The sequence below is a fragment of the Crassostrea angulata genome, chromosome 10 (genome assembly GCF_025612915.1).
Source record: "Crassostrea angulata isolate pt1a10 chromosome 10, ASM2561291v2, whole genome shotgun sequence".
Lineage (NCBI taxonomy): Eukaryota > Metazoa > Mollusca > Bivalvia > Ostreida > Ostreidae > Magallana > Magallana angulata.
In genome coordinates this window covers 5,094,781-5,109,630 of record NC_069120.1, presented here as the reverse complement: position 1 = coordinate 5,109,630, position 14,850 = coordinate 5,094,781, and the positions used below count along the sequence as shown (strand labels likewise).

The window sequence follows — 14,850 nt, the reverse complement described above, 5'->3', positions numbered from 1 at the left end:
CGGACCATACATTTCTTAGGTACAAAATGTGGTCGTTATACATCGAATACCTTAATAAAATTAGTAAAATCTCATCACCAGTCTATAATAACAAGGAAACTAAACTAAGTAGAATCAACTCTTCCTCTTGGTACTAATAAACGTAGCATCAAAGTAAATCGAATATCCCTAATTCTTACTTTTGATTGATATACTGCATCTTTAATGCATGGTGGGATTTGGCCCACTTTGCTCCCTTATTATAAGAGGCGGAGTGGACCAACACCCTAGGCGAGCAAAGATCAACAAATTTAGAATTATCTGTAATATCTTGATTACATTAACTTTGCAAAACAATTACATTCTCGATGACTAATCATTTGTCCTCTAAACTACATGATAAATACTAACAAAACTTTGTTGTAAACCCAGTAAACGTTAGTTTTTCTAACATTTAATAGTGTTTATGGTATTATGAATTGCAATTGCTCTGCTAACATACTGTGGAATCATTGAAATTGGCAAGGTCAATTTTCGTTGATTATGAAATTTTTGTATATTTGTGGAGGTGTAATTTCGTGGATGTGCCGGTTTTCAATTTCAGAAAGAAAACTTAACTTTATCCAAATATGTTTTCGTAGAGGATGTTAATTCGTGGGGGAGGGCTTCCCACGAAACCCACGAAAAAATGAGCGACCACGAATTCTAATGATTCCACAGTATTCCATTTTGTGCTATGGCGTCTAAGCCTACCGAAAAACATTGTTTATATCTCGGATTAATGAAGTGGGAATGTTATGTTTACGTAGTTTTGATAATAATATTTTTATGAAAGTTTTAAGCGTGTTGTTTAAAGCCCTGCAAAAATTAAAGAATTTACGGTATGGGACAACTAAAGAAATGCCACGTAAAACAGTATTTATACATAAGATCCGTAATTTTAATCTGTTGTTTCTCACACAGCGTTTTAAGCTACATGTACTACTGAACAGATTCTGGACTCATATTTCTGATTTACCATTGGATGGAAACCATGGCACCTTAATTGATTTATAATCTAATTCTTCGATTTTCATCTAATTTCAGTACTCAATTCAACCTAATTTAAATTAAACAGCAGCTCCTGTATACACTATTTAGCAAGCATTTCCTCATCGACGCAGTGTCATCATCCCTGACAGGAATAACCTCCAATGAAATCCCCAGAGATAGCGGGTCACTGACCAAAGGAAGGTCGAGTGTCAGGGGTCTGTTCACTCTGTAATATCTTTTAAGACAGATGATAAATGGTTATATCAAATGTAGAATTACATGATCCGAGAGAAGAATCTTGTACAATTTGTCGTCTTTACTATTTACTATATCAAGAGCCATTTGAGGTCGAAATATTTCTTTTTGCAAGACCACGTTTAGAATATGCTTTTAAAATTTGGTCTTTTTGCACAAAATCTCCAGAAGTTAAAAGTAGTTCAACTAAATGCTACAAGAATAGACAAAAGAATCCAGAATTTCATAGTCATACACGGAAACAGGACGAGAACCTTTGATTGTTATAAAAATAGTGGGAGCATGCAGCGTAGTTTACAAATTATTACAATTTTGTCCCATCTTTCTAGTATATCTTGTTGAAGCAAAAATCATCACCATATATAAGGTCTGTATCTATATCACTGACCACGTGACAACGAAGTAAATCAAATACTATTCTGTTTAATATGACGTATTTGACATACATGTAGTTTCATTCCACTTAATACTACGGTTCAAAGACCAGTGCGTGCAAAATATCCATCGTCAGTTGGAAGAAACCCATTCTGATTGATGTACTGAGCATGTACCTAGAAGTTGTTAATGTCGTCGTTCTTCACGTGCATAAAAATCTAAGTCACTTTCATATTGCAAAACACCTGCCAGAAAAAAAGCCAGGCATTCAAATCTACTAATGCATAACTTACAACTGGTGATAATGGGGCGTGGTCACGATTTTTGGTCAAAAATTATTTTTCCGATTTTAATGCTTACACTGCTTTAGTAAGGCATTCTAACAGGCAATCAAAATTTGAATGTCATTCCTAGAGTTATAAGCGAGTTACAGAGCTTACATTGTTTTGCTATGTAGACAAAGCTTTTGTTTAAATGTTGAATTTCAGTTTTAGACCTAAAATGAATGTGTTAAACGTAAGGAACTGTTAAGTTATGCTTGAAATGAAAAAACCCATAAACAATTCAGCCCGAAAAAGAATTTTTACTGATATATTGAACCTATGTTAAAAAAACCGGGCATATTAGCCTTGTTTACATGCCAACAAATTGTGAGCACAGTATCTTGCTTACAACTCTACAACTGATTCGCAAATATCATTCGATCATTAGAAATGCATCCCTAAAGCACTATAAATAATAAAAAATATGGTGGCATATTTCTGCCATCAACATAATTTTAGTCAACATAGCATATCATGTCAAGTCGAGAGAACTACCTTGTCAAGTCAAGATAACTTTCTTGTTTCTCAACAAAGTCCGACTTCTATTTTGTCTAGTCTACATAAGCTATTATATTTTGTTGTGATAACTATTTCGACAAGATGAGATAATTTATCTTGACTAAAATTTGTTGGATTTGCAAAATGTTGCCATCCACAAAACGAGATAATACATGTATAACAATTGTATAAACGTATTTCGGAACTTACAATATATTACTCAATATTCCCTTACGTTCATAGAAAGGCATTTGTGCGTAGTCAAAATGAAATATACCGAATTACCCGTCAACTGTTGTCTGGTTAATTATCTTTTAATTGATCTTCAGTTGCAAATTCATATCTGAATCTGCAATTAACATGAATATATAAATATGCTGACTTATAGATAAAAAATATTTAAAAAATTATTAAAAAATATCCATAAAACTATTTATTATGTTTTATTTAGTAATGAAAACAAAACAAATATATTAAGATAAAGTAGAAATCCCCAAAATACGTGTAGAACCAAAGGTAAACACATGTTTATTAGCACAACACTTTCAATTTCATGTAGTTTAAAGCATTACAATAAAAATCAGCATATTTATATATTTTGAAGACAGCCTTATAATTTTAATTAATAATCTTCGATGCAGATCAAAGGAGTCCTTGGTAATGAGTTCCATTCCGATTCTATTCGTTGGTATGGAAACCGACATTTAAAGAATCACTGTCTGATATATCAATTTAAAGAGTTTCATAACTATTTGAATCCTAGCTAGTGGTAAACGAACCACCTTCTACTGAGGGTAAAACAACAAGGGTTTGTTTCACAACATTTACCTAGGACGTGTAATTGTTTTCAAGGTAACAAAAGCAGCTTACAAAACTATGGAATTCTATATATTACAACTTGTTGGTTTAGTGAAACTGTCATGTAATATTGACATTAAAATCGTTCCTTCTTTAGCTTACACCTTATTTCACTCTGTGAACCAGTTAGGTAATTAAGCGGTGACCTATATTGTAAGGATTCAATTTTTCTTTCAACTGGAGCCTTAATTGATATTTCCTATCAGATCATCTGATCAATAATCATTATTGAAATCGACCATGGTATAATGATTTTTTTATACAATCACTAAAAGTGGGGCCGGTTATTCGAGGAAGGTCTTTTTAATATGTCTTATCATGTCTACAAGTAAACTTGTACAAGTACCATTTCATGCAAAGTGGACATATTTTTTTAACTACAACGTCAAGTTTATCTCCAGCGAATTATTTACTCGGATATGTAGAGTAATCAACATATTCATGTTTTCTATAATGCTTAATTTCGAAACATTTTGTCTGATATTCAGGAATTTATATCTTAGACAATGATATATAAAGAAGAAAGAATAAAATAAAAACCCTAAAATGCAAGGGCAAAGTAATTAAATCTTTCAGATAACTTTATTTAACATGTACACGGAGTTTCGTACAAATTAGAAACTTTTTTGTTGTGATTTCGGTAAATGAATGACTAAACGGATGGTCGTCTCTAGCAGCCGACAAAACTCTGCATACCATCGGAAGTGGGACCAGTTTAAGGTTTTCGCTTAAGTCAATGAACGACATAATTATGTAGAATTGTGATTATCAATCAATATTTCGATTCCTGTTGCACTGGAGTCCGCGCAATAATAAATATCTACAGGTATTCTCTTGAATCTTATTTCCGACATTAATTGGCTAATTATTGTTTAGATAGGCACTCCCGTCAATAGAAAGGCCAAGGTTGAGACCGAGCTACATATGTTTATCCAATAAAATACCCGGTAACTTAATATGCACGATTTCTTTTTAAAAAAAGTCAAAATACAAGACGATCTAATGATATTTTAGTTTAACGCTTTTTAGGGTTAATCAGTGAGCTTGGGCAAACAATCCAAGAACGAGATTGCATCTTTCACAAGATGAGTTTGTGCCATTCAGTGAAATATCTGGAAATATTCAATGACAAAGCTAGGCCATTAGGTCCCATTTTAGTTACCAATCACTGACCTTTAATTTTTACTTTCACCCTGTGTTTGCCATGGCAAGAAATATAAGTAGAGAAACGAGTACAATAATCCATAGGAAATTCGGATTGAAACTTCCCCGAATTTAGAAACAGTTGGAATACCGAACACTGTGAATTCTGAAGAAAAGACATCGTGAAGCTTTAAATTTCAATTTGAAAGACAACCTCCAGAACTACCGTACCCTTACAGAAACCGCTTATTGGAAGTATTTATTAACACATCCTCACCTATTTCAGCTTATTATTACCTCCAGAGTTTGATTAACTTCAAAACTCTCCATGTCCTTATTTCAATATTAAGGATACATTAGATTTTTAACAGACGCTAGTACAGTACAGGCGCACTCTTCTCAAAGAGGCAAATTTTTGTACAATAAAATTACCAGTCAAAGGGTTTATAAATATATAGTACAGTTCAAAGAATATTACAGAATCATCAGTTGACTTGCCCTCATTTTAATTCAGGTCATCAACATTGCTCCAGAAGCAGGATAAATTAATAAGATCTCATCTCCCAATGTAAAAATGTATGGTTAATTAGTTTACATTTGTTTGGAGAATAATATCTCATATTCTTGATAAATTATATGATAATTATTTTAAAGAAGACTCGCATAAACTGCACATCTTCATGACACTTTGTATACAGAGAGGTCTTCGTAAGACATTAATATCCTAAGGCATCGTGAACTGGAAGAAAGAGAACACAAAGAGGAAGTTTCTATTGAGTCTGTGAGTGAGACAATGACCTGAGAGTAATGACACGCACGGTGCTCGTCCCTGACCTTCAGTCTGTTACGTAACACGATATCTCAGTACAAAGGTTTATGAAGAAACAGAGACCTGCTGGGGGGTTAATCGACTTCGATTTTTCTCCTCACCTCAGCTATATCACTTCCTGGAGAGATGACTGGTATACATCTTTGAACAATTGCTGTGTTAAACCTTCTAGTGGAACAGATATTGGACAAAAGGTGCCACACTCTGGCTCTAGACTGTGCTATAATCTGTAAAAGATGGCAACTATCGGAATGAAATATGAGACGACTTATGCAAGATGAGACCTAAATTATATATATCTGTGGGTAAGAATAATTAACCTGACCGTTTTGAGTACAAGAATCGGCTGACGGCCTAAACTACTAGCATTTTAAAGTACACATTATAAGCATTGTATTGTAATGATGCATTTTATATACTAGAACTCGCATAAAACTGATGTTCAAGCCCTCAATAACAGCAAAGTTGCTAGTGAAACAAAATTATCGAAAAACGGTTACTCATGTGCCTTGAAACTAAATCATTGCCATAAACTGCAGGAAAATGGCAATCAAGTTTATTTAGTGTCATTTCCGTAGATGTGCTTGATGATTTTATAAAAATGATATATTTTGCTCAAAGACAAGGTCGTTAAATGTCATGTCAATGATTTGTAAGATTTACAAAAAATCCCAGTTGGAGATACTTCAAGTTTCGTCACTGTAGATACTTAAAGAATCCGTCGCTTCACGACGTTAGGGGTAATCCAGTTTGGATATATCATTAGTTTGTCTCCTTTGGATGCTTATTAAGTGTCACTTGGCGATACTTCAAGGATTCATCACCACTTGAGGATGATTCAGGTGTTTTAGTTTTATGGATACTTCTAGAGACTGTCATTTTGGGATACTTCAGGGGTTTATCACTTGGAGATAATTCAAAGGTTTATCACTTATGGAAGCGTAAGGGTTTATCTCTTGGGTATACTTCTGAAATTCCTCTCTTGAGGACACCTAAGTGTTCATCAATTGGAGATATTTCAGGGGTCCATTACCTTGGGATACTTATAAAGATTCAAATGTGGGGACTCATTTTGCAATACTTCAACGGTTCGTCATATAGCATATTCTGTCACTATTATATAATTTTACCGTCATTACCGTAAGATTGGGATTTATGTGCATCCGCTTTTCAGAGTCGTTGGTCGCCAAAGGCAGTACACAAATCGACAAATGACAGAATCATCCAACAGAATGACAAGAGAACGGCACTCTAAGCCGACTGCAGTGGTACAGTACCTGAGGTACCAAACTCTGCACTCTTAGAAACTTAAAAACTGCTGCCACTTAAGGAGGATGTGCGGCCATCTTTTACATTTTAGAATAAAAATGTAAACATTTCTTGAACTGGCTTATTTATGCACAAAACTGGCCAAAACTGTTGTTTACAGATGAAAAAGCAATAAATATGAGGTTCTACAGGTTGTTATGCATTTAATTAAGAACAGAAACGTGTTTTTTTATCACGTAGAACAGCTGTAACACTGTGCAGCTACAGACTTATTTTTAAGATTTAAAAACCTGAAAAAATAACAGAGGGGGGGGGGGGGGTTAATTTATGTCCTCTGTACAATCATTTATTGATAAAAAGGTTGAATTTTACACATTAACGTAGAAACTTTATGGTACACTATTTTTATCAGTCGGCATGGGGTCTATTTTAGAACAAGAAAATTCCAAGCTATACTTAGAACTCCCCTATCTATGAAAGCACAATGACGTATTTTCATTGACGAAAATAAATGTCAATTTGAAACAATCTGGGCTGCATCACATCTCTATACGAGATGCAATTTGTTTTGTTTAAGTTCTACAAGTATAAATTAAATTATATTCTTTACAGAAGTAGGGTAGGGGTGCAAAAAATTAATATCTTTAAATAAAAAATATACATATATTTTTTCAATAAAAATATAACTTCAATGTACCTCCATAGATCGTGCAAATTGATGGTTTTAGAATTTTGAAGGCGCATGGTCACGATTTTGGTCAAATTTTTTTTCTTCTGTTTTTATTATTTAAATGCTTTAGGAATGCATTTCCAATGACCAAATAAAATTGGAGAGTCAGTATTGACCTTTTAAGCAAGATACAGGGCTCACAATTCTTTGTCATGTAAACAAGGCTCGTTCCCTTTTTTTGTTTACATTAGTTCAATATACCGGTAAAAGTTCTTTTTCAAGCTGATCTTTCCATCTTCTTTTAATTTTAAGCATAAAGAAACATATCTTAACGTTTACCACATTGATTTTCGGTATAAAACTGGAGTTTTAACTTCAACGTTCAAAATGTAAACAAAAGCTTTGTTAACATAGCAATGAATTGTAAGCTCTGTAACTCGCTTATATCTCAACGAGTGACACTTAAATTTTGGTTGCCTATAAAAAATGGCTTACTGAAGCATTGTAAGCATTAAAATAATTTTTGACCAAATGGTGACCATGCCTATTTAAGAATAGGTTACCTCTTTGAGACAAAGTTACAACTTAAATAAGCAAGCTTTGACCCTTTTCTCAACTTATAAAAAAATATACAAATGCATTGTTCTGCCCTTGTATGCGTAATTTGCATTAAACATGTTTAACGTCGTATTTATTGCTTTTGTATCCTTTGACAACAGTTTTAGTAAGTTTTGGACAGAAACAAGCCAGTTCAAAAATTGTTAATATTTTTATTCTTAGATGTGAAAGATGTCCTTAATAATTCTAACAAACTCGGAATCGATTATAACGAATGCTCTTTTTTCACAATGAAATTTCAATGTTTTTATCTAACTGTTATCAAAAAAATCTTAACGAACCCTACTGCATTTTGAGAGAAGTCCATGAATTTTTACGGTAGTATGTACAGTATTCCATTTTACCCAATAACTTATTTTCTAATGAACCCTCGAATTACCTATATATTTCCTATAAAATCTGTATTTCAACATACAATTCTGAAAAGACATTAGAGATTGAGCTATTTTTATGGACTAATGGATACACTGTTTTATCATTATCAGCTCTTTACCGAGTTTTGGTCTTGGGTGTTTAACTGAAATGACTTGTCAAACAGCGTTCTTTGCCAAGTTTACCAAAGCAAGATACCAAAATAGACCCAAACATGAGCCTGAAAATACCAAAGGAAACCTCAGCAAATCCATGTAATTACTCGCCAGGATTTGGAATCTTATTCATGTATAAGAGCTTTTAATATTATTTGTACTGTAAAGACATCGTTTAGGACTTAAGTCATTGAACCCATCTTTTATTTTGAATTCTTTTTTTTTGGTTTTGGAATTTTTAATATCCATTTTATGCAGAAGGCTTTGCGCATGTCAAAATCAGGAATAACTGCAAACCAATTTTCCCGTATATTGCAACTTCTCCGGTCTTTCCGACAGGCGCGGAAAACACCTCGAATATATCAACATTACCGGATGTTAGAATTTTATGCAAAATGGAGTCACTTCCTATTAAAATAAGTATCGGCTGGACAGCCTTGTATCTCATTTCTGTAGTATATGTTAGTGTATATCATTGACCTAAATGAAGTCTAGCCCACATCTTAATATGCACAGACGCATAAGTAATACGAGGTGTTTTTCCAAGCCTGTCGGAAAGGCCCGAGGAGTAAGATAAATCATCTAATACGATGTACATAGGAGGTTGTGGCAAATACTCTCGAGCAGAATCCTTCTTATGAATGAACAGAAATTTTTATTTATATTTTTCTTTTTTATAGAAATTAAAAGCGTAAATTGTTTATTTTACCTATGCTGACTAAAATGTTTTATTTCCAGAGTTTTAAACTTAAAAAAATCAGGCATTAGTTTGATTTATTTCATCAATTTCTACCGAATACAATTATCAGAAATACATAGCAAGTAAATGGTTTTTTATGCATTTATTAAAAAAATAGTAAAAATAATATGCATGTTCTTCACATTATGAAACAATACAACTTCTCCGTTTGTGTGTTGAGTCTGAGAATTCCGAGTTATCGGACGCACTAGACCCCAGTCTTTTACGCTTAGGAAGGGGTGTGTTGCAAAAGTCCATGTTCGTTTGTCGGAGAATTTCTTTAAAGATTCCGGCAACATTTATGCTGTCTTTGGCGGAAGCCTCTACATACCCATTCTCCCAGTCAAAACACACAATAGATTCCGCAGTTTCTTTCATTATCGCCCTTTTTTCCATAGAAATGTCCGATTTGTTTCCCACAACAACGATAGGAACATTCTCATCCCCACGTTCTGCTAAAATAATATCTCGTAATTCTTTTACCCCTTGAAATGAAGACTCGTCGTCTATTGAATAAACCAACACAAAAGCGTCACTTGTTGAAATAGCCAGTCTGCGCATGGCCGGAAAGGAATGTGCACCCGCGGTGTCTAGAATGTCCAGAATGAGTTCGCGTCCGTCCACGGTGTACTCCCCGCGGTGGAATTCCTCCACGGTCTCCTTGTACTCACTGATGAAGCGGTCGTACAGGAACTGGGAGATGATGCAGCTCTTGCCCACACCGGCTGCACCCATGATGGTCAGCCGGTAGTGCAAGGCGGTCCGATCGTCCTTCCAGTTTGGCAGACTTTGTGATCGGCCTTTCTTATGTAGACTGTGCATGCCTCTGCAGAAAAAAGAACGAACGAAATTGATTACAAAAGAAGCAACATCGAATCTAAATGCACATTCTTATTTTTTTTCTTTTCACTTTAAGTATATTTGTTACATTAAAAGTTTAAAATTTATCAATTTAAACTTAACTAGAACAGTTTTTATAGTTAAGTTTAAATTGATAAATCTTAAACTTTTAATGTAACATATTTTAAATGATCTCTCAGTAAAAATACTCAAGTGATAGCCAAGCCTCAGAGGTTTGCAATAACCGAAGCTTACCTTTAGGTGAGTTAACAGCTGCGAGTAGACCTAGATGAGGAGTAGATCTAGATGAGGAGTGATGACATTGAAAGTCGCCCTGTATTTATACTCACTCTCCTAGGGAAGGTGGACTTGTGGAGTATTGATTGGTATGGTAATAAGCGCATAATTCAGAGCTGTTTTGTAATGAATAGAGAATCGTGAGAACAATTATTACTGGAATCTCTTTCGTGCTAATGAAACGCCAAGTATTGATATTTTGTTAAGGTGTCCACAAAGTGACTTACGTGTCGTAAGTATATATAAACCATGGTAATCCAAGTAGTTATTCTTTATCTGAAATGACCTTGTGTGTATTATTGCTGTTCAAATAATGAAACGTCTACATCGCAAGCAACCCTTTCAAAGCTATTTTTGTTATGCTATTCTATACAATATATGACTATATATACTTGCAATTTACATGTATTGAATTTGAATGGCTAAATCACTAAATACGATAAACACTCCTTAATATGACGACGCGACACTAAGGACTAAACTAAGGACGATTCTACAGGTACATAGACGCGCTGTGGAAGTAATTTTAGACACGTTTGTTCGAAACCCCTGGATATCAAATTAACAAATCACTAATTTGAAAAAAAAAAACTATATTATTTAAAAAAAACAGCTCCTATCAAAACCATAAATATACATTAAAAAATTAATGAAGTATCCGGCTAAATGAATTTCAAGTATAAAAGTATTCAATCTCATTTAAACTGGACCTCTATCACGAAGGAAAATTTCGATAAACTTTCATTGAAGGCATTTTGTATAAAATTCAACTTTACATTCCTTTAATTTTTTGTGATAACGGTATATACCTATATTGAATTTTTGTCTGTAAAGGACATTAATTCATTACCTTTGTTTACATTTTGAATTACAAATTACCATCTAGAATGCAGTTTTCTTTTGAATTGCGAATAGCGAACTGCGTTCCAAGAACCAATTGCCCTTGGGTCAGGAATTTTGCGACTTGGAGACAACTGACTTAATTTGTAAAGTTTTTGATCGTTCATTTTGAAATTGGATTATTCTTACTATGCAAAACTGAGAGTCACTGAGAATGGAACTGTTGCTATGCCCTATTTCGCAAAACCTCTTGGGAATATAAACCTTGTTAACTCTACAGCGGGTGTGTTGGTCGCGGTCATTTATGGTATATTTCTTAAACCTCTTAAAAAAGTACAAGTAGGTAAAAATTTAATGTTAATAAGTAAAGGTCAACTAATTGTAAGTGATAAGGAAATTAAGTTGGATTGATGGTAATTGTAGAAACCTAAAATTGACCCTTTAGTCTGAGGAATTTGGATGGTCTTGTTTGTTATTACATGTTATGAAATATGTGAGCCCTTATCGTTGTATTATGTGACATGCGTTTGCCTGTTAAGCATTCAAACTCTTTTTTATTGTGTACGCAAATATATTAAATATGCATAACAGAACAATGATACTCTCGACTTACATGTAATAAAACCGTATCATTTGAATAAAATTACTCTATCATCATGTATGCAATGAAATAAGCACCGGAACACCAAATGCAATACACCGATGCATGCTTCTAAAAATCCATTGCACAGATTATTATTATTGACGTCATTAAACAAACAAACAAACCATGATATTGTGAGATCGGTTTTCGTTTAAGGTGGTATGGGACACTACCATGTTGTGACGCATTGTTTATAGAAATAAACAATAAAATGAAGTGTAATTATATAAGTAGTTTCTTTCCCTGTATTGTAACCTAACAGTGTAGCGCAGTGGGTTTGAGGGTTAACTAGGAATCTGTAAGTCATTAGTTCGAATCCCGCTGGGGGTTTTACTGTGTTTAGCTCACCAAATACTTTTAAAAGCTATTTTTGGATAAAATTAGTAAAATTTGAAAATATATAAAGACTTTTGGAATTTAGCAAAATGTAAATTTTCATTGCGGTATTAGTAAATCAATCATAATCTTAGAATGTTTGTAAAATTATTACAATGAAATTCTTCAAAATAAAAGTGAAGGTTTTTGCAACTACTTTCATTTATTTCCGTCTTAAGTTGAACGATCTTGGGCCATTTATGACGTCAGTATGTTTTCAGATCGAGGCGGCCCTATATATAATGGTCGTTGACGTTTCTGATTCAGCTGTGGGGGCAATTACGGGAAGTATAAGAAGATAATCGCATAGTCTGTTTACTTACGTGATAATGATTGGGGAATCTCTATATACAGAATCAAGCCTTGGTGATGCTCAAACTCGACTACAAATATAGATTTGGATTCTAGAGACAGCTTGTAATGAAATTGCTATTATTATAGTGCTAAAAATAAGTTTTGCATATGAAATTTAGATAAACAGCCATTTGTGCTATTTAGAGTTGGTTTGTATTTTGTATTTTGTTTGTTTTTCTTTATTTTGTTCAGACTCCAAACAGCCACAGCCCGAGGGAGTAAGTTACAATAACTTAATCCCTAATTTGAATTCTATTTATTGAAAATTTCCATGAAGGTTTGTGTTTCAGAAGACTTTTTAAATGGAAGAAACGGATTTTGAGGAAAACAACTTACAAGCACAGTTTGAGGAAACTCTTTACATTCACAATACTTATAGATCCAAATATGTACATTAATTTGCTAGTACACCCCAATACGAACCGTTTTATATGCGTGTAGGACTCTAACATCTACCAATAGCAATTTCTGTATTCTTTTGACTGCATCTACAGTACTGAGAAAATATTAACAAACATATCAATCTAATTTAAAAATCCTAATAAAGACATGCGTTGAAGGTTAAAGAAGTTAAATGGGCAACCATCCAGACCGTTTGTCCGAGGATAGAAATCCCAACCCTGACTCAGCCACCGACGTTGTTTGTGGGTCCCTCAAGGTACTGGCGTCCCTGGTATATCATATCAATTAATTCCGAGATTCAGCGCAGCTATTTTAAGACTGCACTGTACCGCCTGGGACTCAATACAACGATAATTGTTGGTTCAGGTATTCAAGCTCAGTCCTCTATACGCTTTCCTCGCGTTTTGTGTCCTGTGGTGATATTACAGTAAGAAACATATAACTTACACAGTAGACACAAGGAAGAGGTGAATATCCGATGATAATTAATTCTTTATACCTGATCTACGTTAAAGAAGAGTATAATGAGACCTACAATTGATTTTTAATGCAATATCATTGCAGAAGAGTTGCTTTGTTGCCGTATGGAAAGATAGTGTTGTTCTTTTATATCATATAAGTCATTGAACTATTCATATATCGTCTTGGTTCATCATCTGGTTCCCCCCCCCCCCCCCCCCCCCCTGGTGTAGCTATGGACTGCTGTTTTCTCTAGCCAGTTTTGGTATATCTTATTATTCGTTCACTCTGTGATGGTCGGATTGCTGTTAGTTTTGGTACATGTTATAAGTCGTACACTCGTTGAACTAAGGGGAGGCATCTCGCGTCGAAGTTTCCGTTTATTTCTATACGTAATCAAATACAATCAAATGTTGTTCGTTTGGCTGTCCGACAGAACTCGGCTAATCCAGAAAAAAGAGACTTCTTGAATGGGTTTATTGCATGTCGATAAGGATGTTCTGTTTCTTATAGCGAACGACTCTATCGCGTCTATAGATTTGATCAAAATAAACGATATCTTAGTAAATTTCAATGGTTCCATTCTCAGTCCTACTGGACCAATTTTGATGAAAAAATACATGTACGTGTATATTGAAAAAAAATTGGTCACGTGGCGAGACATACTTCCACTCCCGCCGACGGAAGTAAGTGACAACCCAAGACACCACAGGAACAATTGTTCCGACTCGTTCAATTTCTTCAAATTAGAGCTAATGAACGTCATTTTATTGCACCGAAAATAGCGCTTCCATGCAGCTGCAGTCTTCAATTTCAATTGGCATTCCACGTTTTTCGACACATGACAGCTTTGGGCGATGCAAGTCTTAGAATTGTAAGAATGGTTCAAATAAAGATCGTGAAGGAGATAAAAAGGTATTCCAGTGCTGTTGGTGGTCGAGTCTGTTTATGATAGTACTAGCATGTGATTAACTTAATATTATGATCTATATATTGTTTCGTCACCTGTGGGTTTTTTCTCTCACTCTGATAGATAGATTGATAGATTGATAGATAGATAGATAGATAGATAAATCCATGCATAAGACATATACATATACTTTTGATATGTTTTGAAACATGAGTGTATGTCATTGAAGTTTGCATGTTATTAATTAGAGGTTAAGTTCATGGAGAGGACAGAATTGCGTGTACGTACATCAGTAATGAAAATCCTTCGGGGAACCACGCGGGTTAATTCCCGTAAACAGAAAACCGCGAAAGGCTCAGAATCCTAAGCACTACAAGCATAAAATGACAGTGAGAGATTAACTGTCATGTTATTCTGAACGAACACTTCCATTCTACAAAGTTGAACACATTTACTAATTTAAAAAAACACAAAATGTAATAATGATAATTGTCCATTGGTAAATGCAACAATTTAATAAACCGACATGTTCATTTTGCTAAAGGGAAGGTGTTAAAACACAATTTCCTAAATTCAAAAAGGCATATTTTTCAAACAAGTTGAATTGCATTTAAA

The 14,850-nt window shown here is 34.2% G+C and overlaps 1 protein-coding gene across 1 annotated transcript; it reads right to left on the bottom strand.

Moving 5' to 3' along the window:
* Positions 1–9,186: 9,186 nt before the first annotated feature.
* On the bottom strand, positions 9,187–12,475 carry LOC128167154 (ras-related protein Rap-1b-like). The gene is made up of 3 exons (XM_052832707.1): positions 12,434–12,475; positions 10,211–10,368; positions 9,187–9,941 (listed from the first exon to the last, which is right to left on the bottom strand). The coding sequence occupies exon 3, from the start codon at positions 9,935–9,937 to the stop codon at positions 9,260–9,262; it is 678 nt and encodes a 225-aa protein (XP_052688667.1). The 5' UTR covers positions 9,938–9,941; positions 10,211–10,368; positions 12,434–12,475; the 3' UTR covers positions 9,187–9,259.
* Between the last annotated feature and the right edge of the window lie 2,375 nt (positions 12,476–14,850).

What these genes read in the sequence shown, in the direction of transcription:
- LOC128167154 (XM_052832707.1), bottom strand. Translation starts at nt 9,937, where the DNA reads ATGCACAGTCTACATAAGAAAGGCCGATCACAAAGTCTGCCAAACTGG.